At 33.3% G+C, this 24,422-nt stretch overlaps 10 protein-coding genes across 10 annotated transcripts; all 10 read right to left on the reverse strand.

The window, feature by feature from the left end:
• Positions 1 to 1,428: 1,428 nt before the first annotated feature.
• On the reverse strand, positions 1,429 to 2,002 carry LOC140058387 (histone H2B, gonadal-like). Its single transcript, XM_072103961.1, has one exon. It carries the CDS (start codon positions 1,865 to 1,867, stop codon positions 1,499 to 1,501), a length of 369 nt encoding a protein of 122 aa, XP_071960062.1. The 5' UTR covers positions 1,868 to 2,002; the 3' UTR covers positions 1,429 to 1,498.
• A 957-nt stretch (positions 2,003 to 2,959) lies between these two features.
• LOC140058755 (histone H3) lies at positions 2,960 to 3,682 on the reverse strand. Its single transcript, XM_072104487.1, has one exon. The coding sequence runs from the start codon at positions 3,440 to 3,442 to the stop codon at positions 3,032 to 3,034; it is 411 nt and encodes a 136-aa protein (XP_071960588.1). The 5' UTR covers positions 3,443 to 3,682; the 3' UTR covers positions 2,960 to 3,031.
• A 999-nt stretch (positions 3,683 to 4,681) lies between these two features.
• LOC140058386 (histone H2A-like) lies at positions 4,682 to 5,266 on the reverse strand. The gene has a single exon (XM_072103960.1). It carries the CDS (start codon positions 5,208 to 5,210, stop codon positions 4,833 to 4,835), a length of 378 nt encoding a protein of 125 aa, XP_071960061.1. The 5' UTR covers positions 5,211 to 5,266; the 3' UTR covers positions 4,682 to 4,832.
• Positions 5,267 to 6,889: 1,623 nt separating this feature from the next.
• Positions 6,890 to 7,668, reverse strand: LOC140058388 (histone H4). The gene has a single exon (XM_072103963.1). It carries the CDS (start codon positions 7,584 to 7,586, stop codon positions 7,275 to 7,277), a length of 312 nt encoding a protein of 103 aa, XP_071960064.1. The 5' UTR covers positions 7,587 to 7,668; the 3' UTR covers positions 6,890 to 7,274.
• Positions 7,669 to 10,655: 2,987 nt separating this feature from the next.
• On the reverse strand, positions 10,656 to 11,600 carry LOC140059024 (late histone H1-like). The gene has a single exon (XM_072104836.1). It carries the CDS (start codon positions 11,223 to 11,225, stop codon positions 10,659 to 10,661), a length of 567 nt encoding a protein of 188 aa, XP_071960937.1. The 5' UTR covers positions 11,226 to 11,600; the 3' UTR covers positions 10,656 to 10,658.
• A 665-nt stretch (positions 11,601 to 12,265) lies between these two features.
• On the reverse strand, positions 12,266 to 13,355 carry LOC140058380 (histone H2B, gonadal-like). Its single transcript, XM_072103953.1, has one exon. It carries the CDS (start codon positions 13,247 to 13,249, stop codon positions 12,881 to 12,883), a length of 369 nt encoding a protein of 122 aa, XP_071960054.1. The 5' UTR covers positions 13,250 to 13,355; the 3' UTR covers positions 12,266 to 12,880.
• A 1,775-nt stretch (positions 13,356 to 15,130) lies between these two features.
• LOC140058808 (histone H3-like) lies at positions 15,131 to 15,706 on the reverse strand. The gene has a single exon (XM_072104549.1). The coding sequence runs from the start codon at positions 15,616 to 15,618 to the stop codon at positions 15,208 to 15,210; it is 411 nt and encodes a 136-aa protein (XP_071960650.1). The 5' UTR covers positions 15,619 to 15,706; the 3' UTR covers positions 15,131 to 15,207.
• An 872-nt stretch (positions 15,707 to 16,578) lies between these two features.
• On the reverse strand, positions 16,579 to 17,067 carry LOC140058379 (histone H2A-like). The gene has a single exon (XM_072103952.1). It carries the CDS (start codon positions 17,047 to 17,049, stop codon positions 16,672 to 16,674), a length of 378 nt encoding a protein of 125 aa, XP_071960053.1. The 5' UTR covers positions 17,050 to 17,067; the 3' UTR covers positions 16,579 to 16,671.
• Positions 17,068 to 19,301: 2,234 nt separating this feature from the next.
• On the reverse strand, positions 19,302 to 19,855 carry LOC140058381 (histone H4). Its single transcript, XM_072103955.1, has one exon. It carries the CDS (start codon positions 19,743 to 19,745, stop codon positions 19,434 to 19,436), a length of 312 nt encoding a protein of 103 aa, XP_071960056.1. The 5' UTR covers positions 19,746 to 19,855; the 3' UTR covers positions 19,302 to 19,433.
• An 823-nt stretch (positions 19,856 to 20,678) lies between these two features.
• On the reverse strand, positions 20,679 to 21,687 carry LOC140058944 (histone H1-like). Its single transcript, XM_072104738.1, has one exon. The coding sequence runs from the start codon at positions 21,629 to 21,631 to the stop codon at positions 21,056 to 21,058; it is 576 nt and encodes a 191-aa protein (XP_071960839.1). The 5' UTR covers positions 21,632 to 21,687; the 3' UTR covers positions 20,679 to 21,055.
• Between the last annotated feature and the right edge of the window lie 2,735 nt (positions 21,688 to 24,422).

Consider the following 24,422-nt stretch of genomic DNA (forward strand, 5'->3'; position numbering starts at 1 on the left):
ACGGCGCGATGGATCCTCCGAAAGTCGCTTGTGATTTGTCAATTAACTTGCGCACGTTGCGTTCAAGTGGGAACCAAGTTTACAGAGGCTATCAGCCAGGTGATAAAAAATTCTGCTTGTGTAAAAGTTTACAGGGTTTTTTGTTAATCATGTGAAATTCTTATAGTACTGTATATTAAATTGCTAGGGTAATTAAAGATTTTGTCAGGTAATAACACTTCACTTTGTTTGGTCTTATTGTGTACTTGCGTTTTTTTGCAATAAAAAACCCCTAAATTGTCAGACTACATTTTTCTCAAAGTTATTTTAAAAAAGCGTCAGATTTAAATAACATGACATTTCAAATATAGTACCGGTAATGAAAAATTGTTACGATAATGAAAATTATGACACCTTTTAAGTAAATTTTACTAATAAATTAGATTAAATCAATACATGCTTAGTTTCCTTACATTTTGATTATATACTGTACTTGAAACAAGCGAATCGCTGGTGATACTAATAAAAATGTACAGTACTCTGCAAAATATTTGGGCCCATGTTAAAAGAATACGATTTTTCCTTTCGTGACTCGTTTTATTGTTAATAAGCATTACATCTGTCCAATGGATGACAAAGTTTAGTGTGGAATGTCAGCTGAACACATCCATGCTCTGATTGGCCAGACTCAAGCTGTTGGCGCCCAAGCAAAACGACGATTATCAATCATCATTCATATGCGACATTTAACATTTTTCGAGTAGGCTAGTACACTGTACTGTAATTACATAGGCCAATATGCATGGCCCACTTTTCTCTTAACAGTTAATTGTGTTTCTGAGGATCCAAGCTGATTCATTGAATCTTTGAAATTGGAAGGAAATATATTTTACAGTACTGTATATTATTCTTCTGATGAGAATAAACAATGACAAATCAATCATCAATCATACCAGGCCACCATCAGCAGGCAAGGCTCAGCCTCTGCTAACCACCCTAGCTAGGCCTACTTATTTAATAGGATCAAGTGTAGTCCAGATAGGACTACTAGCCTAGAATGATTCTAACCTCTTGGAATGAAGACAATGGCATTGCGGTTGGTTTATCAGCAGTGCGAAACCAACAGTCGGAGCAGGAAGTCTTTCTAGCTGGTTGATGGAGGCCAACTATTTTTAGGCTAAATTATTTTACATTTTAATGATTAAAGTAATGTATTGTACTAATTTAAATTATTTGTTAGAAACAAAGTTGTGTATAGGCCTAGTATATGTATGTAGGCCTATCACTGTAGTTTAATATATGTTCAAAAAACAATTTTACATTGTTTGAAACGATTCAATTGTGTAATCATGGATTCATAATCATGGTATTTAAAAAAACAAAAGAAACTCAGTTTTTTGTTAAAAGCAAATAAAATAGTTTATACATTTCATTTACCGGTTTAGCTAATAAAATCTCTTTTGGGACATGTGGTGGCTCTGAAAAGAGCCGTTTGGTTTGAAATTCAGCAAAATGATGTTTACTTGGAGCTGGTGTATTTGGTGACAGCCTTGGTACCCTCAGAGACGGCATGCTTAGCCAATTCACCAGGAAGCAATAGACGGACAGCGGTCTGGACTTCCCTGCTAGTGATGGTAGATTTTTTGTTGTAGTGAGCAAGACGAGATGCTTCTCCTGCAATACGTTCGAAGATATCGTTGACGAAACTGTTCATGATTCCCATGGCTTTGCTGGAGATACCAGTGTCTGGGTGAACTTGCTTCAACACCTTGTAGATATAGATGCTGTAGCTTTCTTTTCGCTTACGTTTCCTCTTCTTGTCAGTAGTTCTTACAGCCTTAGCCTTACCGGCTTTCTTGGCAGCTTTTCCTGAAGTTTTTGGTGGCATGATTTTAGTAACTACGATACGATGAGTAAAGTAATCAAGTGAAGATTTTCATATCGCCCAGTGTTTTTATTGAGTTTGATATGCAAATGAGGTTTTCCAGTTAGGCTCGCTTGTCGACGCCATTCAATTGGTTGTTGACTGCGCGCAATTTATTGAATGTACAAAACAAAAGCTTACTTGTTCTTTCTTTGTTAACATTTGGAGGGAAGAAGACAACTAAAACACCTTATCTTTTTACAGTACTGTATTGAGTATTTGTAATTTTTGTATGTATGCTTCATTTTGTACCTACCACCAATACAATGGTGTACTTTACGAACACAAAAGGTAGGATAAAAATTGAAAATGTACCTCACAATGTGAACTATTTGGTGTATATTGTAATAAATAATCTGATATCTTGTCCTTACATAACATAAATACAGTACAACTTCAAGTGGTTTTTCAATATACCGTATTAATAAATAATATCAATCAATTGAAAAAATAATTTTTTTATATAACAAAAAAATGTTTAGTAAACCGTTTTTAATAATGTATGAAAACAACCAGTACATTTATTTTATTCTTATGTGCGTGTTTAATAAAATGGTGTGGTACGTCATTCATTTTAAAATAGTAAAAAATGTAATTCTCATCCCGAATACTGTATAGTACATGTACAAATAATTTCAAGAGGTGGAAAATGAAAGGTTGCACAGTACATGTATTATTATGGATTAGTCAAATGGGAACAGACAAAACACATGTACAGCAGAGCAACAAGGCACATTCATTTTGATTCGCTTTAACTGTAGTACTTTGTGTATTTTATATGTAAACTGACTTTGGGGTTGGGTTAACCAACTCAGCTATAGAGTGAGTGATTATAGACGGAATAAAAAACGAAATGAAAGTTTTAATTTATATAGACAATTCATGAGAAAAAAATTTGCAATTACAGTAGTAAGTATACTTAATGTATGTACTGTATTTTTACCTGTTTTTCATATTAGATTATATTGTAGGCCTATCAGTTTATATACTAAGCTTGACTTTATGTATATTAAATATTATATGGTAGAGAAACACAACAAATAAAGTAGACAATTGCTAATTTCATCTCTTTTGTACATATTGCGGCTCTGAAAAGAGCCTTTTGGTTTGAGAAAACGGAGAATTGTCTTATGCACGTTCTCCACGGATACGGCGGGCAAGTTGGATGTCCTTTGGCATGATGGTAACACGTTTGGCGTGGATGGCACACAAGTTGGTATCTTCGAAAAGCCCAACTAGGTATGCTTCGCTAGCCTCTTGAAGAGCCATGACAGCTGAGCTCTGGAAACGAAGATCTGTCTTAAAATCTTGGGCGATTTCACGGACAAGACGTTGGAATGGGAGCTTTCGGATAAGAAGCTCAGTGCTCTTCTGGTAACGACGGATCTCACGAAGAGCGACGGTTCCAGGCCTGTAACGATGAGGCTTCTTTACTCCACCGGTGGCTGGTGCACTCTTTCGTGCTGCCTTGGTTGCAAGTTGTTTTCGGGGAGCTTTTCCTCCGGTAGATTTACGTGCAGTTTGCTTAGTACGAGCCATCTTTGTTTTTCAACTAATAAAATTGATATCAAAATTGTTTAAATTCGTGCGTTTATAAGGACCTATGGTTTCAAGGGTAATTAACTACAAGCCATACGATTGGCTAAATGAAAACTTGAATTTCTTTGTTATTTAAACAGGAATCAAGTGATTGGCTAAATTTTACAGTTTAGAACACGTCCGCAGTTATGTTTTCAATGTGGCGGGAGTTCTCTCTGACTAACAGATAAACAAAACGAATTCTATTGGTTAAAATCTATGGCTAAGAACACGTCCGGAGCTCACCAAGATATTGCGCCTTTTTTAAGAGTTTTTGGTTAATAAAATTAGACGTTTCTTTGTCATTTTATATACAGTATAAGTGAATAAAGTATTTTGTTTCTTTTTTTACAGTACATAATGTTATTTGTATTATTATTGTTATATATATTAAATTATGTTATTTAATCTTAATTTTTTTATGTTTTTTGGGATACTGTATTTTAGGCTTCTGCTATCTGATGATAATGTAGAAATTAAAAACGAACATTTGATATATCCATTTCTCTTTTTACTTTTAAATCAGTCTTATATCTTTGCTTTTTTATCCAAACGACGATGCTCTTTTTAAATTTCATTTAATTCATTGTTTGTTGCAAACATGTCACTCTTCTTTGTGTAGTCAATTCTGTTTATAACTACAGTATTTATTTGTACTATGTTTATAAAAAATGATATATACAAGGTTTTATGTGTTCTATTTGTATGCTTTTTCAGGGCAAGAAACGTGGTTTATTTTTGTGTTAAAAGTGAACATTTCATTCGTACTTTGTATGTTCTATATACTTCTTCTTTCTTGGAGATCCAAGAAACAATTATTATATATGGCCTTTGGTCCAAATAATATACAATGTAATACAATATTAAATAAATATCAGTTGAGTGCGTTTAAAAATTCTGTTCTATGTTTAGTTGTTTATATAAAAGGAAAACATATATTTAGTTCTAATATCTGAATAAAATGGACAAACTAAAGTGAAATGATATTCATCTTCAATTGATTGTAAAGCACATAATTTGCATATATACAGTATTATATAACATGGAAATACAGTATATATCTATCCATTAAAATTAGTGTAATACTGTAAATAATGTCGAGGATAATAAACAACACATACAAGAAACTGTTTTATCTAATTTGTAGATGATGGATGGTAAAAGCAAAATATTGAAATAAACCCCTTTATTTTGAAGATTTCACACATAAATTAGCTTTTTGGTTTTAAATGTGAACACAGTACTGTATTTATATTATATTGTTACTTTGTGCTAATTCAATTTCTTTTGGACAAGTGGTGGCTCTGAAAAGAGCCGTTTGGTTTGAGAATGCTGTTAGCAGTACGATGATTTACTTGGCTTTGGCCTGGGTCTTCTTTGGTAGAAGTACAGCTTGGATATTTGGTAGTACACCTCCCTGTGCGATGGTCACACTTCCGAGAAGTCGGTTCAACTCTTCATCATTACGGATTGCAAGTTGAAGATGACGAGGGATGATTCTGCTCTTCTTGTTATCACGGGCAGCGTTGCCAGCCAACTCCAAGATTTCAGCAGTCAAGTATTCGAGTACGGCAGCCATGTAGACTGGGGCACCAGCACCGACACGGGATGCGTAGTTACCTTTTCGCAAGAATCGGTGAACACGACCGACTGGAAACTGAAGTCCAGCACGACTTGATCGGCTCTTGGCCTTTCCTTTAGCTTTTCCTCCTTTGCCACGTCCAGACATATTTGTTACTTGTTATTGTATTTCGGTATATTCGAAAATAATGATGATTCAAACAGTACCCGGTCTTTTATAGCCGCCTGTGGTTCGCCCTACAGAAATCCTGTACTGATGTGACCAATCACGGTCGTCCGCGCTGTAGGCGGTAACCACTTCTATTGTGATTGTTCTATTGGGTAGACGTTCTTTGTTATTTTGGCGCAAATTTACAAAATATCATCAATACATACAAATACTGTACATTCATAATATTTAGCAGCAGGAAAAGGTAACATTTTCAGCTGATTTGCACTTTATGATAACAGAAACACATTACAAATTTAACAACGGTTAAATTTGAATTCATCGTAACATTTTAATCTGTAAATTTGAAAAACAATGTAAAGTAAATTTATATTTATAAAACAATTTTTTCATAAATGTAATATACAAGACCAGTTAAATATCCAAAATTCAACCTGATCCTACCAAAGTACATACTACTACTGTATTACAAAGTACCTTATCGATTTTATGCTCACATAAATAATGATTAACCTGGTAATAAATATGAACTATCCCCCACTGAAACAATTACAAGCATGTACTTTTATGAACATTTGGCAAACACCATGCATAGCTTCTTAAAAATAATAAATAACATTGTGAAAGAGTCCAAATTATATTTGTTATGCAATAACAATATTATATAGGCCAATGTGAACATGAGCATCATGATGTAATTATATTGTTAAAATATGTTTTCGGATACTCAAATAATTTACTTGATGAAGAGTGTAAAATAGTAAAATAGTGTGAAAATATTTTGGATAGTTTTTGTAAAAGATACCTAAAAAGAGCATGGAAATTTCGAAATGTTGTTATCTACTTTGCTACATTAAAGACCCCTTCCCTGCAATTTTGGACGTTTTTTGGAAAATAATACATATATATCACTTTAAAAACATTAAACCATGTCATTCCTTGTCTTAAATGTACGTTTTATGGTAAATTATGATAAAAAGTGAGAAACAATGCACTACCTAAGTAGCTCGCGGCGATCGACCTCTCGTGGACGGTCTCAGGCCTAGCCTAGCTAGGCTTAGTTTTGTAGGCCTAGCTGGTAAACATCGGTAACGTACGAACATCGTACGCTAGCTATATACCTAGCCTGACGTTGTATAGTTGCTGCATTAATTGTCTTTCTATTTTTGCCAGACTCCGTTGATACAAATTGGGGAAAACCCGGTATTTTCGCTGAAAAGTTAGGAGTCTTCCATTTGTTTTGGCTTCACGATCGATCGAAAAGTGGGCGAATTACAGGTGAAAAACAACAATATCAATCCGCGCGCAATGCATTTTGGGATTTATAGCGGGCCGCTATAATTATTAAAATCGATTTATTTTTCACATTTTTAACCGTTTAAAGACGAAAAAAGTTATCGCAATAGGACCATATAGTATTATTTTTACATTAAATATAGTTTGTGATCTTAAATTAGATCTAAAAAACGTAGGGAATGGGGCTTTAAGTAAATTGAAAAGGAGTGGGGAAGGAGGTTGGTGGGTTTTCGTAATAAGTTGTGTTTATCAGTGGATTTTATTTAATACACTTTTACTACAGTATATTTAGTTTTGTATTCATTTGTGTAAAGTAATGATCTACTGTATGTATCGATTTAAATTGAGGGATTGGTGGGGGAAGAGGGGTAGGATAGGGGTTGATAGTTGTTTGTTTTTGCCTTTATTTTATACTTTTCTATATATAATTAATTGTTAAATTGTTATTGTGAAGGATGCACCATTGTGCTAAGTGTGCCACCGATCTAAAGGTGTAATTCCAAATAAATAAATTGTTTGCATGGTGAAATCAAATGTTAATATAGACACACTTTCATTTAATCTACGACATTTATTTTGTTATACAGTATCAATTGTAATGGCTAATGTGAACATGATGTAGATTCACGTTGTGAATCAATGTTGATTTGGATTATTCATATTATATATAGATATTAGCAAACAAATCTCTTTTGCACATGTGGTGGCTCTGAAAAGAGCCGTTTGGTTTGAAATGTGTTGAACTGCTTATCCACCGAATCCGTACAGGGTTCGGCCTTGTCTCTTCAAGGCGTAGACGACATCCATGGCGGTGACGGTCTTTCTCTTGGCATGCTCAGTGTAAGTTACAGCATCACGAATGACATTCTCAAGGAATACCTTAAGTACACCACGAGTTTCTTCGTAGATGAGACCAGAGATTCTCTTGACACCACCACGGCGAGCAAGACGACGGATAGCCGGTTTTGTGATCCCTTGGATATTATCACGCAACACCTTACGATGACGCTTAGCGCCTCCTTTTCCAAGTCCTTTTCCTCCTTTACCACGTCCAGACATTTTGTAGATATTCAATTATTTTCTTCGAAGACAAATTCGAAATTATGCTAACCGTTTTGAAAATAGACGTAATTATATAGCAAATGCGGACGTGAATTTGGACTGCTCTACCTGACCTTTGTACCGAAACGCAAATAGCCTTTGTATATATTTTTGGTGGGAAAAAAGCCTACAAAAACACGGTACTTTCTCGTTATCTTTTGTCATCAACGTAAACGGAAAGCAGTTGTTTTTGTATTGAATTTTGGTGGGAAATACAAGGTGTTTTTTTTGACAGGCAATTCAGATTCAGAATCTCTTAGCTTTCTATATACAGTACTGTATTTCCTCCACGGTTTCAACGTATTTATTTTGTCGAAATCAAATTTGTTTCATTGCAGCTGTGTTTGTGCGATATTCGGAAGCGATTCTTCTATATGTTGATAAAAATATATAACAGCAGTTGCATTAATTTCTTTCAAGATATTAAACATTATAAAAGATGTACAATTTCTTTCATAAACATAATTATATATTATAATATTTACATTTTAAAGATATGCAATTTAGATTAAATAAATAAAATACATATAAAAGTACATTCTTTGATTCTTTAGTATAAACACCTCAGCTTGTATCATATAATGATGACACGAGATAAGGATGATCAAATGTTCAACCTGGTTCATTCAGTAGATTAACTTTTCATTTGTCAAAATTAAAGGTTCAAACATTTGTTCATAAATTATAATAAATTTTATACAGTTTATGTTAACAGTAATTTACAATCAAATTATACCCGTGTATACGGTGAAAGGAATAGCTATCCAATCGAACCTAAAAACAACGTAGGAGGGCGATTAATTGATAATCAACACCAGTTGCATTTAATTAGTTGCATGCACTCAATCAAAGCATCTCAAGATAGTTATGTTTTAATTATTATTATTATTATTTATTGCCAAAAACCAGTTACAAAAAAACAAAACACAGAAACTAAGGGAGTAGGCAGGAACCTAAAAGTGAACCTAATCACTATAACAAGAGTTCAGGTTCCGTACTCCCAAAGTAACAACAATGATATAAAATAAACTATATAAAAATATTTAAAAAACAAATAGACGAATCAACAGTGTCAATATAAAATAAACGGATAAAATACATAATAGTCGATTCAACAAAGTCAATATAAAACATGTGATTTAAGTGAATTTAAAAATATTTGAAAACTGTCTAAAATTAAAGAATTTTTAATCATTTCCGGTAATTCTTCCCACAACCTAGGGAATATATTAATAGCGGAATGATGAAGACAATTGGTTCGAGCATAGTGATGAATGAACTTAAGTGTATCAAGGTGACGGCCATTAACAACTAAAGATTGACGAACACTACTACAATCAACCGTTCCAATAAGTGATTTACAAACAAAGGATAACAGAAGATAATTTCTTCGATTAGATAGTGTAGGCCAATTTAGCTTAGTGAGACGTTCCTCGTATTCCATTTCACCTCTTGTTTGTTTAAGGACAAGCCTAGTAGCCCTTCGCTGGACTGCCCCGATACGTTCTGTAAGTTTTTTGGTTCGAGGCAACCACGCTGGGACACCATATTCAAATCATCAAATTCAATGAGAGCTTTATAGAGTGAGAAAATAGCTGAAGGGGATGATCCTCCTGCAATACTAGTAATAAAACCCAACATTCGATTTGAACGAGAAATAATTAAGTTTACATGGTCATCCCAAGTAAGTTCACTATTAATCGTGACCCCCAGATGACAATGACTAGATACGGATTTAATAGGCAAGTCATTTATACGATAAACAGGTCTATACTCTTTCCTTGATCTTGTAATGTGGAGAACCTTGGTTTTATTTAAGTTAAGCTCCATTTCATTTAGATCACACCAAGAGGAAAGCCTGATCAGATCGCACTGAAGAACAACTTCATCGTCTACAGTAAATATATTTCTATAAATTATCGTGTCATCGGCAAACAATGCACATGGAGAAATAATAGATGAGGGAAGGTCATTTATAAATAAGTTAAAAATAAGGGGTCCAAGTACGCTGCCCTGTGGTATGCCAGAGGTAACTGGGGATGATGGGCTAATGGATCCTTGATACAAGACTCTTTGGGAACGTCCCAATAGAAATGACTTGATCCATTTCCAGACATTGCCTCTGATATTAAAGTGGCTAGCCAGCTTATTTAAAATAATATGGTGAGGCAGTTTATCAAACGCTTTGGCATAGTCGAGAAAGATAACATCAATTCTGGGGGCTTTAGTTTTATCTAGCGAAGATGCCCAGGAATGAGTTAGGTTGGTAAGTTGGGTAACACAGGAACGTGAGGGGAAAAACCGTGCTGGACATCAGTAATTGGACAATTATAAGCAACGTGATCAGATATACTTGAAAACAGTATTTTTTCAAGCAGTTTCGAACAAATAGGGGTAAGGGATATTGGTCTGTAATTACAAATTGCATTTTTATCACCAGATTTAAATACAGGAGTGATATGGGACATTTTCCACTTAGCGGGGATTTCCCCCATACGCAGGGACAAGTTAAACAAATTAAATAATGGTGGAGCAATAAATTCGGAAGCAGATTTCAATATGTATGGATGCACGGAATCAGGACCTAGAGATTTATTAGATGAAAGTCCATTAATCACCTTCTCAACATTGTAGACGTTAAAGTTAAGTTGAGAAAGTTCAGGGATTGGGACATTACAAACCAGAGGTTCACAGCTGGGAATTATGGGTGAGTTAAAAACAGAAACAAAAAAATCATTAAATGATAATTTAATTAATTTAGTATGCTATAATTATTAGGAATCATCTTTTATATACATAACTGTAATATTATGTTCAACTTTTTGCAATTTTTATAACAAAAGCAAATGATTGCACTATTGTTTCGTAAATGGATTATAAATAAATGTGGTGTATATCCAAATCATCTCGCTATGCATTCATAATATTTTAATAATTCAGTAAAGACTATACGTGAAAGCAATCAAATCTCTTTAGGATATTTGGTGGCTCTGAAAAGAGCCGTTTGGTTTAAATTTGGGCGTAAATATTTTACTTCTTTGCAGCCGCCTTCTTTGGTGATTTTGAAGCCTTTTTAGTTTTCGGCTTTTTAGGCTTCTTGGTTTTTGGCTTCTTTGCAGGAGATTTAGCCTTAGAAGATGGCTTCTTTTTCTCCGACTTCTTTGCCTTTTTAGGTGACTTGGTAGCCTTCTTTGCAGCTGGTTTCTTCGCCTTCTTTGCAGCTGGTTTTTTGGTCTTCGTTGCTTTCTTCTCCTTATCTGTAGCTGCCTTCTTCTTAGCTTTTTCCTTCTTTGCCTTTGCAGCCGCATCAGCTTTTGCTGCAGCCTGGTTTAGCTTGAATGAACCACTGGCTCCAGTACCCTTAGGCTGGACCAGTTTGTTGCTCTCGACTCCGCGTTTCAACGCCATACGGAGATGGGTTTTCATGTTGGCGGGATCTACTTTGTAGTTGGCTAGAATGTACTTAGCAATAGCCTGACGAGATGAACCGTTTCTTTCCTTCAAAGCACCAATTGCTGCCGAAATCATGTCGATGTAAGTAGGGTGAGCAGCAGGCTTCTTTGCTGCAGCCTTCTTAGTTTTAGTTTTATCAGCCATCTGAGATAGGTAACACACTTTTAGCACGAATCAAATAGCAGGTTAAAATATTATGATAAAAGTTCAAAATTGAAAGCTAGCTTTATATCGATGTTGCGGACCTATACTAAAGCAACCGTATTGTTTCCCAGACCGCCTTTTTGTGTTGCAATATTTAAAATGATTTTTACAAATATTGTGTTTGTTATTGGCTTAATTGTTGCTAAAATAATCAATTAATATTCATATTTTTTCGTTCCTGTTGAACTACAATAAATTACAATATATTCTTTTTATATATCCGAGTTTTTAACCGAATATTCGGCTAGGTTACAAACATATATACAGTCAACATGTAAGTTTGTGTTTTGAAAACCATATTTATTTCACAAAATAATGAAATTGGCAAGAAATTAGAAATATTTTTAAATAAAAAATATTAATATAACAAAATCATTATTATATACTTAAATACTGAATAGAAATTTAAAAATATATTTCAGTTTTTCTGTTTAGTTTTGAGTCAATAATATCAGTTACTTGAACACAATTGTACTAATCTCATCCACTATATATTTTTGACTAAATATTATATTCGGGATATTTCTACTGTATTTAATTCGTACAACTTGGGTACCAAATACATTTTCAAACATGTTTGATATACCGAAAGATTGAAACTTCTTTTTAGTTGCTTTTTTTTATTTAATACTTTATTTTCTTTGAGATCCAATTACTGTAATTTTTTATCCAGATTGTTGGATTTAATATATGTCAACATTATTCAGTAAGTGGGGTTCTTACAACCAAAAATCTGTTCTGAATACAGTGTTAGGGTTTCGGTTTTTTTTAAATATAAAAAAATAGCATCTAAATGGTTCGCTAACGTTGAATAAAATAGTTTATTGGTTAGGACATCTATATTTATGTTGTTTGAATATTTTCTCATTCTCACAGATTTCCTCATCTCTTTATCGTTGAAATTAATTTATCAAACAATTTATAAAAACAATGTCAATCGATTATATATTTTAAAGTGTAACATTCACCAGGTTCACCGATTTTAGATAAGTTCAGTGGTTTTTATAAAGACACTTAAATATCATGGAGTTGGTACACATACATAATTCCAGACTCATTAAATAAGTTCAACAGAGTATTTAGTACAATTCCCTTTAACACATGAGTTGCCATTTAATACCATACTTTTTGGAGGTCTGAAATTTATGAATGATACATGAACTATATTTGTTAAATAAACTATACAGAAAAATAAAGGATTAAAAATAGATTTTATGGATTAAATCTATTCTTCAAAAATGGGAGCAGACAAAACACATGAAAACAGCAACAAGTTAGAAAATAGGCAAACTTCAAATCAAACTTGTCATTATATTATATAGACAAATCATGGAAAGAGAAATGCCAATGGTAAATCAATGAGGCCGGATAACCTATATTATTGGCTTATTGGTGAAAACATTGTTTGAAACGATTCAATTGTGTAATCATGGATTCATGGTATTTAAAAAACAAAAAAAGAAACTCAGTTTTTTGTTAAAAGCAAATAAAATAGTTTATACATTTCATTTACCGGTTTAGCTAATAAAATCTCTTTTGGGACATGTGGTGGCTCTGAAAAGAGCCGTTTGGTTTGAGATTCAGCAAAATGATGTTTACTTGGAGCTGGTGTATTTGGTGACAGCCTTGGTACCCTCAGAGACAGCATGCTTAGCCAATTCACCAGGAAGCAATAGACGGACAGCGGTCTGGACTTCCCTGCTGGTGATGGTCGATTTCTTGTTGTAGTGAGCAAGACGAGATGCTTCTCCTGCAATACGTTCGAAGATGTCATTGACGAAACTGTTCATGATTCCCATGGCTCTGCTGGAGATACCAGTGTCTGGGTGAACTTGCTTCAACACCTTGTAGATGTAGATGCTGTAGCTTTCCTTTCGCTTACGTTTCCTCTTCTTGTCAGTAGTTCTTACAGCCTTAGCCTTACCGGCTTTCTTGGCAGCTTTTCCTGAAGTTTTTGGTGGCATGATTTTAGTAACTACGATACGACGAGTAAAGTAATCAAGTGAAGATTTTCATATCGCCCAGTGTATTTATAGAGTTTGATATGCAAATGTGGTTTTCCAGTTAGGCTCGCTTGTCGACGCCATTCAATTGGTTGTTGACTGCGCGCAATTTATTGAATGTACAAAACAAAAGCTTACTTGTTCTTTGTTAACATTTGGAGGGAAGAAGACAAGTAAAACACCTTATCTTTTTACAGTACTGTATTGAGTATTTGTAATTTTTGTATGTATGCTTCATTTTGTACCTACCACCAATACAATGGTGTACTTTACGAACACAAAAGGTAGGATAAAAATTGAAAATGTACCTCACAATGTGAACTATTTGGTGTATATTGTAATAAATAATCTGATATTTTGTCCTTACATAACATAAATACAGTACAACTTCAAGTGGTTTTTCAATATATTAATATAAAATAATATCAATCAATTGAAAAAATAATTTTTTTATATAACAAAAAAATGTTTAGTAAATCGTTTTTAATAATGTATGAAAACAACCAGTACATTTATTTTATTCTTATGTGCGTGTTTAATAAAACGCCGTGGCTAAAGATACGGTACCGTATTCTAACTTCTGTTTACTAAAGGTACGGTAAAATTGCATTACGTCATAACCAGCCAATGGGGTGCTGGTACGTGTGTGACGTCATCGTATAAGGACTTCGTGGATTTTTTTCATATCGCGAAAACAGTGATCAACCGCATTTTCTTTATGCTTCATTCATCGCTATTATCGCCGTCGTGTGTGAAAAAAACTAAATGTAGCCTACGTCTGTTATTATTATTGAAAAGCCAAAACATTGATTTTAATTCTAGAAAACCGTTTCAACAGAGGCCTAGGCCTACTTACTACGTACTATAACCTCATGAGTTTGTTTGTGTAGTAGGGAAAGCGATGCCAGGCTGGAGCCAGCTGCATGTGTGCGCTGCTTTCTGTGACTCGTCAGCCCTGGGGCTACTGTCTAAATTATAGTATTTGAGGGCCCCTTTATTGTCCGCATTTGCTTGTTGTTTATGGTCACCATTGTAAACAAAGTTTAATAAAAAATTATTATAGGCCTAAATAGGCCATTTGGAATAAAAATAAAACCCTCATCTGCAGCGCACACACATCCACGCAGCCTGGCGCCGCCGATAGGAATTCTCTACATATACAACAGACGCGATATGAAAAAAAGTCCTTATACGATGACGTCACACACGTACCAGCACTCCATTGGCTGATTATGACGTAATGCAATTTTACCGTACCTTTAGTAAACAGAAGTTAGAATACGGTACCGTATCTTTAGCCACGGCGTTAATAAAATGGTGTGGTACGTCATTCATTTTAAAATACCTGTAGTAACAAATGTAATTCTCATCCCGAATACTGTATAGTACATGTACAAATAATTTCAAGAGGTGGAAAATGAAAGGTTGTACAGTACATGTATTATTATTACAGTAGAGCAACAAGGCAAACATCAAACTAAACTTTCTAGAAAGGCCATCAGCCTTCATTGCAAAGTTCACATTCATGTTGATTCGCTTTAACTGTCTGTAGTACTTTGTGTATTTTATATGTAAACTGACTTTGGGGTTGGGTTAACCAACTCAGCTATAGAGTGAGTGATTATAGACGGAATAAAAAACTAAATGAAAGTTATAATTTATATAGACAATTCATGAGAAAAAAAATTGCAATTACAGTAGTAAGTATACTTAATGTATGTACTGTATTTTTACCTGTTTTTCATATTAGATTATAATGTAGGCCTATCAGTTTATATACTAAGCTTGACTTGATGTATATTAAATATTATATGGTAGAGAAACACAACAAATAAAGTAGACAATTGCTAATTTAATCTCTTTTGTACATATTGTGGCTCTGAAAAGAGCCTTTTGGTTTGACAAAACGGAGAATTGTCTTATGCACGTTCTCCACGGATACGGCGGGCAAGTTGGATGTCCTTTGGCATGATGGTAACACGTTTGGCGTGGATGGCACACAAGTTGGTATCTTCGAAAAGCCCAACTAGGTATGCTTCGCTAGCCTCTTGAAGAGCAATGACAGCTGAGCTCTGGAAACGAAGATCTGTCTTAAAATCTTGGGCGATTTCACGGACAAGACGTTGGAATGGGAGCTTTCGGATAAGAAGCTCAGTGCTCTTCTGGTAACGACGGATCTCACGAAGAGCGACGGTTCCAGGCCTGTAACGATGAGGCTTCTTTACTCCACCGGTGGCTGGTGCACTCTTTCGTGCTGCCTTGGTTGCAAGTTGTTTTCGGGGAGCTTTTCCTCCGGTAGATTTACGTGCGGTTTGCTTAGTACGAGCCATCTTTGTTTTTCAACTAATAAAATTGATATCAAAATTGTTTAAATTCTTGCGTTTATATAAGGACCTGTGTTTGCAAGGGTAATTAACTACAAGCAATACGATTGGCTAAATGGAAACTTGTGTTTCTTTGTTATATTCAATCAGCAATCAAGTGATTGGCTAAATTTTACTGTTTAGAACACGTCCGCAGTTTCGTTTTCAATAATGTGGCGGGGGTTCCACAGATTAACAAAACGAATTCTATTGGTTGAAATCTGTGGCTAAGAACACGTCCGGAGCTCACCAAAATATTGCGCCTTTTTTGTTTTTTTTATTTGCAGAATTTATTAAACTGCATAATGGCCTTTTAAAGTGTGATTTTATTAATCTTCATTTTTTATGTTTTTTGGGGATGAGTTATTTTGTATTTTAGGCCTCTGCTATCTGATAATAATGTAGAAATTAAAAAAAAACCTTTGATATATCCATTTTTCTATTTATTTTTAAATCAGGCCCATATCTTTGCATTTTTTATCCAAACAATGATGCATCTCTTTTTATATTTAATTCATTGTTTGTTGCAAACATGTCACTCTTCTTTGTGTAATCGATTCTGTTTTATGCAACTACAGTATTTATTTCTACAATGTTTACAAAATATGATATAGCCTATACAGGGGTTCATGTGTATAATAATAAGTGTAAGCATGGATTTAATCCATGCTTACACTTAAGTAATTAGAAACGTGGTTTATTTTGTGTGTTAAAAGTGAACATTTCATACGTACTTTCTATGTTCTATATAATATGGAAATATATATCTATCCATTATAATAGTACTGTAAATGATGTTAAGTCGAGGATAATAAATAATACACACTACAAGAAACTTTTTGTCTAATTTGATGGTGAAAGCAAAATATTGAAATAACCCCAATTTACACATAAATTAGCTTTTTGGTGTTAAGTACCGTGTTGTTATATTGTTACTTTGTGCTAATTCAATTTCTTTTGGACAAAATGGTGGCTCTGAAAAGAGCCGTTTGGTTTGAGAATGCGGTAAGCAATACGAATTTACTTGGCTTTGGCCTGGGTCTTCTTTGGTAGAAGTACAGCTTGGATGTTTGGTAGTACACCTCCCTGTGCAATGGTCACACTTCCGAGAAGTCTGTTCAACTCTTCATCATTACGGATGGCAAGTTGAAGATGACGAGGGATGATTCTGCTCTTCTTGTTATCACGGGCAGCGTTTCCAGCCAACTCCAAGATTTCAGCAGTCAAGTATTCGAGTACGGCAGCCATGTAGACTGGGGCACCAGCGCCGACACGGGATGCATAGTTACCTTTTCGCAAGAATCGGTGAACACGACCGACTGGAAACTGAAGTCCAGCACGGCTGGACCGGCTCTTGGCCTTTCCTTTAGCTTTTCCTCCTTTGCCACGTCCAGACATATTTATTACTTGCTAATTGTATTTCGGTATATTCGATAATAATGAAGATTCAAACAGTACCTGGTGTTTTATAGCCACCTGTGGTTCGCCCTACGGAAATCTTGTACTGATGTGACCAATCACGGTCGTCCGCGCTGTAGGCGGTAATCGCTTCTATTGTGTTGTTCTATTGGGTAGACGTTCTTTGTTATTTTGGCGCAAATTTACAAAATATCATCACAACAGTTATTTGTTATACAGTACTGTATACAATACATACAAATACTGTACATTCATAATATTTAGCAGCAGGAAAAAAGTAACATTTTCAGCTGATTTGCACTTTTTTATATTACAATAAAAAATAAACACATTATAAATTTAACAACGGTTAAATTTCAAGTTAAAAAAACATTTATTTAATCAACAATGGCATTATACAGTATAATATAATTATAGGTAGTACATAAATGAAAACATAGTAATAAGCCATCATTTGGGGTCTTCTCTAGAAGAAAACAAGTTTCTTGTCTCGAGAAAGACCCCAGAAACAATACACATACATTTAAACTAATATAATTTACTACTAAATAATAAATAAAAACAAAAACGATGAAATAAAAATAGATAACTTTCAGTGTACTACAATCATAATAATATTAAAATTAGTATAAAGAAATAAGATACTTTTTAAAATTTTTACGAAAAGTATAAAGAGATTTAAAATGCTTTAGTTTAAATTTAAATTTGAATTCATCGTAACATTTTAATCTGTAAATTTGAAAAACAATAAAGTAAATTGACATTTATAAAACAATTTTTTTCATAAATGTAATACTGTATAAGAGACCAGTTAAAAATATCCAAAATTCAACCTGATCCTACCAAAGTACATAATACTACTGTATTACAAAGTACCTTATCGATTTTATGCTCACATAAATAATGATTAACCTGGGTAATAAATATTAACTATCCCGCACTGAAACAATTACAAGCATGTACTTTTATGAACATTTGGCAAACACCATGCATAGCTTCTTAAAAATGTCTTATATTAAATAACATTGTGAAAGAGTCCAAATTATATTTGTTATACAATAACAATATTATATAGGCCAATGTGAACATGAGCATCATGATGTAATTATATTGTTAAAATATGTTTTCGGATACTCAGATAATTTACTTGATGAAGAGTGTAAAATAGTAAAATAGTGTGAAAATATTTTGGATAGTTTTTATAAAAGATACCTAAAAAGAGCATGGAAATTTCGAAATGCTATCTACTTTGCTACATTAAGTAAATTGAAAAGGAGTGGGGAGGAGGTTGGTGGGTTTTCGTAATAAGTTGTGTTTATCAGTGGATTTTATTTAATACACTTTTACTACAGTATATTTAGTTTTGTATTCATTTGTGTAAAGTAATGATCTACTGTATGTATCGATTTAAATTGAGGGATTGGTGGGGGAAGAGGGGTAGGATAGGGGTTGATAGTTGTTTGTTTTTGCCTTTATTTTATACTTTTCTATATATAATTAATTGTTAAATTGTTATTGTGAAGGATGCACCGTTGTGCTAAGTGTGCCATCGATCTAAAGGTGTAATTCCAAATAAATTGTTTGCATGGTGAAATCAAATGTTGATATAATAGTACCGTATTTATTGACAAAACGGCCTGGGCTGTTTATTGTTTAGGTGGTTTTTAGGTGGACATTTATTGGAAGAAAGTTGTTTATTCAATGGGAGGGGGTCTAATCTAATGGAAATAGACGCCGATTATTCCATATGATGTTTCATGGGAGTGACATTATCACCGTTTATTTGAAGGGAATTTATTTAAAGATCGCCGTTTATTCGGTGAGTGAACATTGAGGTCAAATATCAAAAGTGATATTATTCTTCAAGTGTACAAAAATACATATATGACAAATTTGAGACAAAAATTAATTCTTTTAAGACCAGTGGTTATCGAAGCATTGTCCTGACGCAAAAATTATTATTATTATTAGCGAACCCAGTCTTTACAGTAAATACAGGGAGTACTATATAATACGTTCGACTATCCTATGATCATGTGTGACAATCTTCAGTTTAAACCAGGCTATATTTATGTTCAATCTTTTACTTTTGTTTACAATAATAATGAATAGTAATTCGTCAAAGTAACGAATTAAAATATAGTTATTAATTCCTATTATACACTGTTGCAGAGTCAGGTTGTTGAATGGTCTGGGTGGTATCAATTGTAATGGCTAATGTGAACATGATGTAGATTCACGTTGTGAATCAATGTTGATTTGGATTATTCATATTATAGATATTAGCAAACAAATCTCTTTTGCACATGTGGTGGCTCTGAAAAGAGCCGTTTGGTTTGAAATGTGTTGAACTGTATAACTGCTTATCCACCGAATCCGTATAGGGTTCGGCCTTGTCTCTTCAAGGCGTAGACGACATCCATGGCGGTGACGGTCTTTCTCTTGGCATGCTCAGTGTAAGTTACAGCATCACGAATGACATTCTCAAGGAATACCTTAAGTACACCACGAGTTTCTTCGTAGATGAGACCAGAGATTCTCTTGACACCACCACGGCGAGCAAGACGACGGATAGCCGGTTTTGTGATCCCTTGGATATTATCACGCAACACCTTACGATGACGCTTAGCGCCTCCTTTTCCAAGTCCTTTTCCTCCTTTACCACGTCCAGACATTTTGTAGATATTCAATAACTTTCTTCGAAGACAAATTCGAAATTATGCTAACCGTTTTGAAAATAGACGTAGTTATATAGCAAATGCGGACGTGAATTTGGACTGCTCTACCTGACCTTTGTACCAAAACGCAAATAGCCTTTGGATTTAGTTTTGGTGGGAAATACAATAACACTGTACTTTCTCGTTATTTTTTGTCTACGTATAAACGGAAAGCAGTTGTTTTTGTATTGAATTTTGGTGGGAAATACAAAGTGGGTTTTTTGACTGGCATTTCAGATTCAGATACTGTATTTCCTCCACGGTTCAACGCATTGATTTTGTCCAAAATTCATTGCAACTGTGTTTGTGTGATATTCGGAAGCGATTCTTCTATTTATATTGATAAAAATATATAACACCAGTTGCATTAATTTCTTTCAAGATATTAAACATTATAAAAGATGTACAATTTCTTTCATAAACATAATTATATATTATAATATTTACATTTTAAAGATATACAATTTAGATTAAATAAATAAAATAGATATAAAAGTACATTCTTTGATTCTTTAGTATAAACACCTCAGCTTGTATCATATAATGATGACACGAGATGAGGATGATCAAATGTTATATGATAAACAATAAAAGCAATTGATTTTGTATTTTTGTGAAATATAAAAGTTGGTTTTTCTTTGTCATGCATTCCTGAAGATGAACAAATAAAGTTCGAAATATTGAATCATAACATGTGTTGCCTCATTTTATCGTCGTTTGTTTTATATTGTCATAAATAAAAATATTAGTTGAACCTCCAGTTCAACCTGGTTCATTCAGTAGATTAACTTTTCATTTGTCGAAATTAAAGGTTCAAACATTTGTTCATAAATTATAATAAATTTTATACAGTTTATGTTAACAGTAATTTACAATCAAATTATACCCGTCTGTATAAGGTGAAAGGAATAGCTATCCAATCGAACCTAAAAACAACGTAGGAGGGCGATTAATTGATAATCAACACCAGTTGCATTTAATTAGTTGCATGCACTCAATCAAAGCATCTCAAGATAGTTATGTTTTAATTTAGTATGCTATAATTATTAGGAATCATCTTTTATATACATAACTGTAATATTATGTTCAACTTTTTGCAATTTTTATAACAAAAGCAAAAAAATGTGGTGTATATCCAAATCATCTCGCTATGCATTCATTATATTTTATTAATTCAGTAAAGACTATACGTGAAAGCAATCAAATCTCTTTAGGATATTTGGTGGCTCTGAAAAGAGCCGTTTGGTTTAAATTTGGTCGTAAATATTTTACTTCTTTGCAGCCGCCTTCTTTGGTGATTTTGAAGCCTTTTTAGCTTTCGGCTTTTTAGGCTTCTTGGTCTTTGGCTTCTTTGCAGGAGATTTAGCCTTCTTAGGCTTAGAAGATGGCTTCTTTTTCTCCGACTTCTTTGCCTTTTTAGGTGACTTGGTAGCCTTCTTTGCAGCTGGTTTCTTTGCCTTCTTTGCAGCTGGTTTTTTGGTCTTTGTTGCTTTCTTCTCCTTATCTGAAGCTGCCTTCTTCTTAGCTTTTTCCTTCTTTGCCTTTGCAGCCGCATCAGCTTTTGCTGCAGCCTGGTTTAGCTTGAATGAACCACTGGCTCCAGTACCCTTAGGCTGGACTAGTTTGTTGCTCTCGACTCCGCGTTTCAACGCCATACGGAGATGGGTTTTCATGTTGGCAGGATCTACTTTGTAGTTGGCTAGAATGTACTTAGCAATAGCCTGACGAGATGAACCGTTTCTTTCCTTCAAAGCACCAATTGCTGCCGAAATCATGTCGATGTAAGTAGGGTGAGCAGCAGGCTTCTTTGCTGCAGCCTTCTTAGTTTTAGTTTTATCAGCCATCTGAGATAGGTAACACACTTTTAGCACGAATCAAATAGCAGGTTAAAATATTATGATAAAAGTTCAAAATTGAAAGCTAGCTTTATATCGATGTTGCGGACCTATACTAAAGCAACTGTATTGTTTCCCAGACCGCCTTTTTGTGTGCAATATTTAAAATGATTTTTACAAATATTGTGTTTGTTATTGGCTTAATTGTTGCTAAAATAATCAATTAATATTCATATTTTTTCGTTCCTGTTGAACTACAATAAATTACAATATATTCTTTTTATATATACGAGTTTTTAACCGAATATTCGGCTAGGTTACAAACATATATACAGTCAACATGTAAGTTTGTGTTTTGAAAACCATATTTTTTTCACAAAATAATGAAATTGGCAAGAAATTAGAAATATTCTTAAATAAAAAATATTAATATAACAAAATCATTATTATATACTTAAATACTGAATAGAAATTGAAGAATATATTTCAGTTTTTCTGTTTAGTTTTGAGTCAATAATATCAGTGACTTGAACACAATTGTACTAATCTCATCCACTATATATTTTTGACTAAATATTATATTCGGGATATTTCTACTGTATTTAATTCGTACAACTTGGGTACCAAATACATTTTCAAACATGTTTGATATACCGAAAGATTGAAACTTCTTTTTAGTTGCTTTTTTTAAATTTAATACTTTATTTTCTTTGAGATCCAATTACTGTCATTTTTTCTCCAAATCGTTGGATTTAATATATGTTAGTCAACATTATTCAGTAAGTGGGGTTCTTACAACCAAAAATCTGTTCTGAATACAGTGTTAGGGTTTCGTTTTTTTAAAAATATAAACAAACAGCATCTAAATGGTTCGCTATTACGTTGAATAAAATAGTCAAAATAGTTTATTGGTTAGGACATCTATATTTATGTTGTTTGAATATTTTCTCATTCTCGCAGATTTCCTCATCTCTTTATCGTTGAAATTAATTTATCAAACAATTTATAAAAACAATTTCGATCGATTATATATTTTAAAGTGTAACTTTCACCAGGTTCACCGATACAGTATTTTAGATAAGTTCAGTGGTTTTTATAAAGACACTTAAATATCATGGAGTTGGTACACATACATAATTCCAGACTCATTAATAAGTTCAACAGAGTATTTAGTACAATTCCCTTTAACACACGAGTTGCCATTTAATACCATACTTTTTGGAGGTCTGAAATTTATGAATGATACATGAACTATATTCGTTAAATAAACAATACACAAAAATAAAGGATTAAAAATAGATTTTATGGATTAAATCTATTCTTCCAAAATGGGAGCAGACAAAACACATGAAAACAGCAACAAGTTAGAAAATAGGCAAACTTCAAATCAAACTTGTCATTATATTATATAGACAAATCATGGAAAGAGAAATGGCAACAAATCATAGAAAAAGAAATGGCAGTTAATATTAGGTATGTCATAATTATATATTGAAAGGCTTAGTGGTGAAAATGTTATCTTAAAATGTTTGAAATGTGTATGTATGTTAACTGTATATTTAAAAAGAATAGATAATTAATAATTCCGAATAGGATTGTATTTCAAAATATTGTAGATATAATAAAATTCTATTTTAAGTCAATCATGTTTTAATTTTTTTTAAATACATATGTATATACTGTATATATATAGATATGACAGTAGTACTGTATTTCTAATCTTTAGGCTGGTTTATTTTGCAAATCCAATAATAATATACTGTAACTAGAATTTAATTCGTCACTTTGACGAATTATAGGTGATCATTTTTATCATTTTAATGAAATTAACATTTTTTAAACATGCACGTACGTTAACATACGATCGTAAAAAGCTGATGTACGCCATCCTATGACATGATGCATATACACTTATAGTGCTGAGTTGTACCTATTATGTACAGTATATACTGTATCTATATACAGTGTAGCATAGGTGAAATTACTGGACCCACATCATGTTCAAATTTTTCGGTATGATGGAATTATCAAAATAAACTCGAAGATGACAGTTTCGAACGATAATGAATTGAGCAAATAAATATAAGGATTGGAAGAGAATTTGGCACGAAGAAGCGCAATGCGCGCTCTTTGAAATTTGTATAACTTCGACTAAAGAAATTGAAAAACAACGTTTTAACTTCAACTGGCCATATGAAAACATCACAACATCAGATAGGCTTAATTTTTATATTAATTCATATCTTCATTTCATCAGCTTTCATAATAAGTTATAATCTTCAAGGTCACCTTTAATTCTGAAGAGCTATAATATATTCAAATGTAAGGTGTAGCTGAAATTACACGACCTATGTTATTCAAGTTTTTACGCGTGATAATGTCATCAAAATAAAAATATTGACAACTCCTGAGAAAGATAATTAATTGAGCAAGCACATACTAAAACTTCTTCGAAAATCGAGCTAAAATAACGGAGATGCGCTCTATTGAATGTGAAAACCCATACAAAAAGATAAAAATTACTAATTTTTAAATTGAAGTGGCCATTTGATGACGTCATACCATTTTGTACGTCTAATGTGTACATGAATATGTTTCTACAACCCAATGGCTTCCCGAATAATTTAAAAAAATTGGGGGTCACCTGTCATTCTGAAGAGTTATATTCATTTTAAAAAGGCCTTATTTTTCACCATTTTCATCACTTTGATGCAATTAATTTGCGCATTTTGATATTTTTAACCTGCTCGTATACCGTTATTTTAAGTCGGAACTGACTCAAATTTGGTGAATGTACTAA

The sequence above is a fragment of the Antedon mediterranea genome, chromosome 9, assembly GCF_964355755.1.
Source record: "Antedon mediterranea chromosome 9, ecAntMedi1.1, whole genome shotgun sequence".
Taxonomy (NCBI): Eukaryota; Metazoa; Echinodermata; class Crinoidea; order Comatulida; family Antedonidae; genus Antedon; species Antedon mediterranea.

Coding starts and splice junctions, on each gene's coding strand:
- LOC140058387 (XM_072103961.1), bottom strand. CDS start 1,867: ATGCCACCAAAAACTTCAGGAAAAGCTGCCAAGAAAGCCGGTAAGGCT.
- LOC140058755 (XM_072104487.1), bottom strand. CDS start 3,442: ATGGCTCGTACTAAGCAAACTGCACGTAAATCTACCGGAGGAAAAGCT.
- LOC140058386 (XM_072103960.1), bottom strand. CDS start 5,210: ATGTCTGGACGTGGCAAAGGAGGAAAAGCTAAAGGAAAGGCCAAGAGC.
- LOC140058388 (XM_072103963.1), bottom strand. CDS start 7,586: ATGTCTGGACGTGGTAAAGGAGGAAAAGGACTTGGAAAAGGAGGCGCT.
- LOC140059024 (XM_072104836.1), bottom strand. CDS start 11,225: ATGGCTGATAAAACTAAAACTAAGAAGGCTGCAGCAAAGAAGCCTGCT.
- LOC140058380 (XM_072103953.1), bottom strand. CDS start 13,249: ATGCCACCAAAAACTTCAGGAAAAGCTGCCAAGAAAGCCGGTAAGGCT.
- LOC140058808 (XM_072104549.1), bottom strand. CDS start 15,618: ATGGCTCGTACTAAGCAAACCGCACGTAAATCTACCGGAGGAAAAGCT.
- LOC140058379 (XM_072103952.1), bottom strand. CDS start 17,049: ATGTCTGGACGTGGCAAAGGAGGAAAAGCTAAAGGAAAGGCCAAGAGC.
- LOC140058381 (XM_072103955.1), bottom strand. CDS start 19,745: ATGTCTGGACGTGGTAAAGGAGGAAAAGGACTTGGAAAAGGAGGCGCT.
- LOC140058944 (XM_072104738.1), bottom strand. CDS start 21,631: ATGGCTGATAAAACTAAAACTAAGAAGGCTGCAGCAAAGAAGCCTGCT.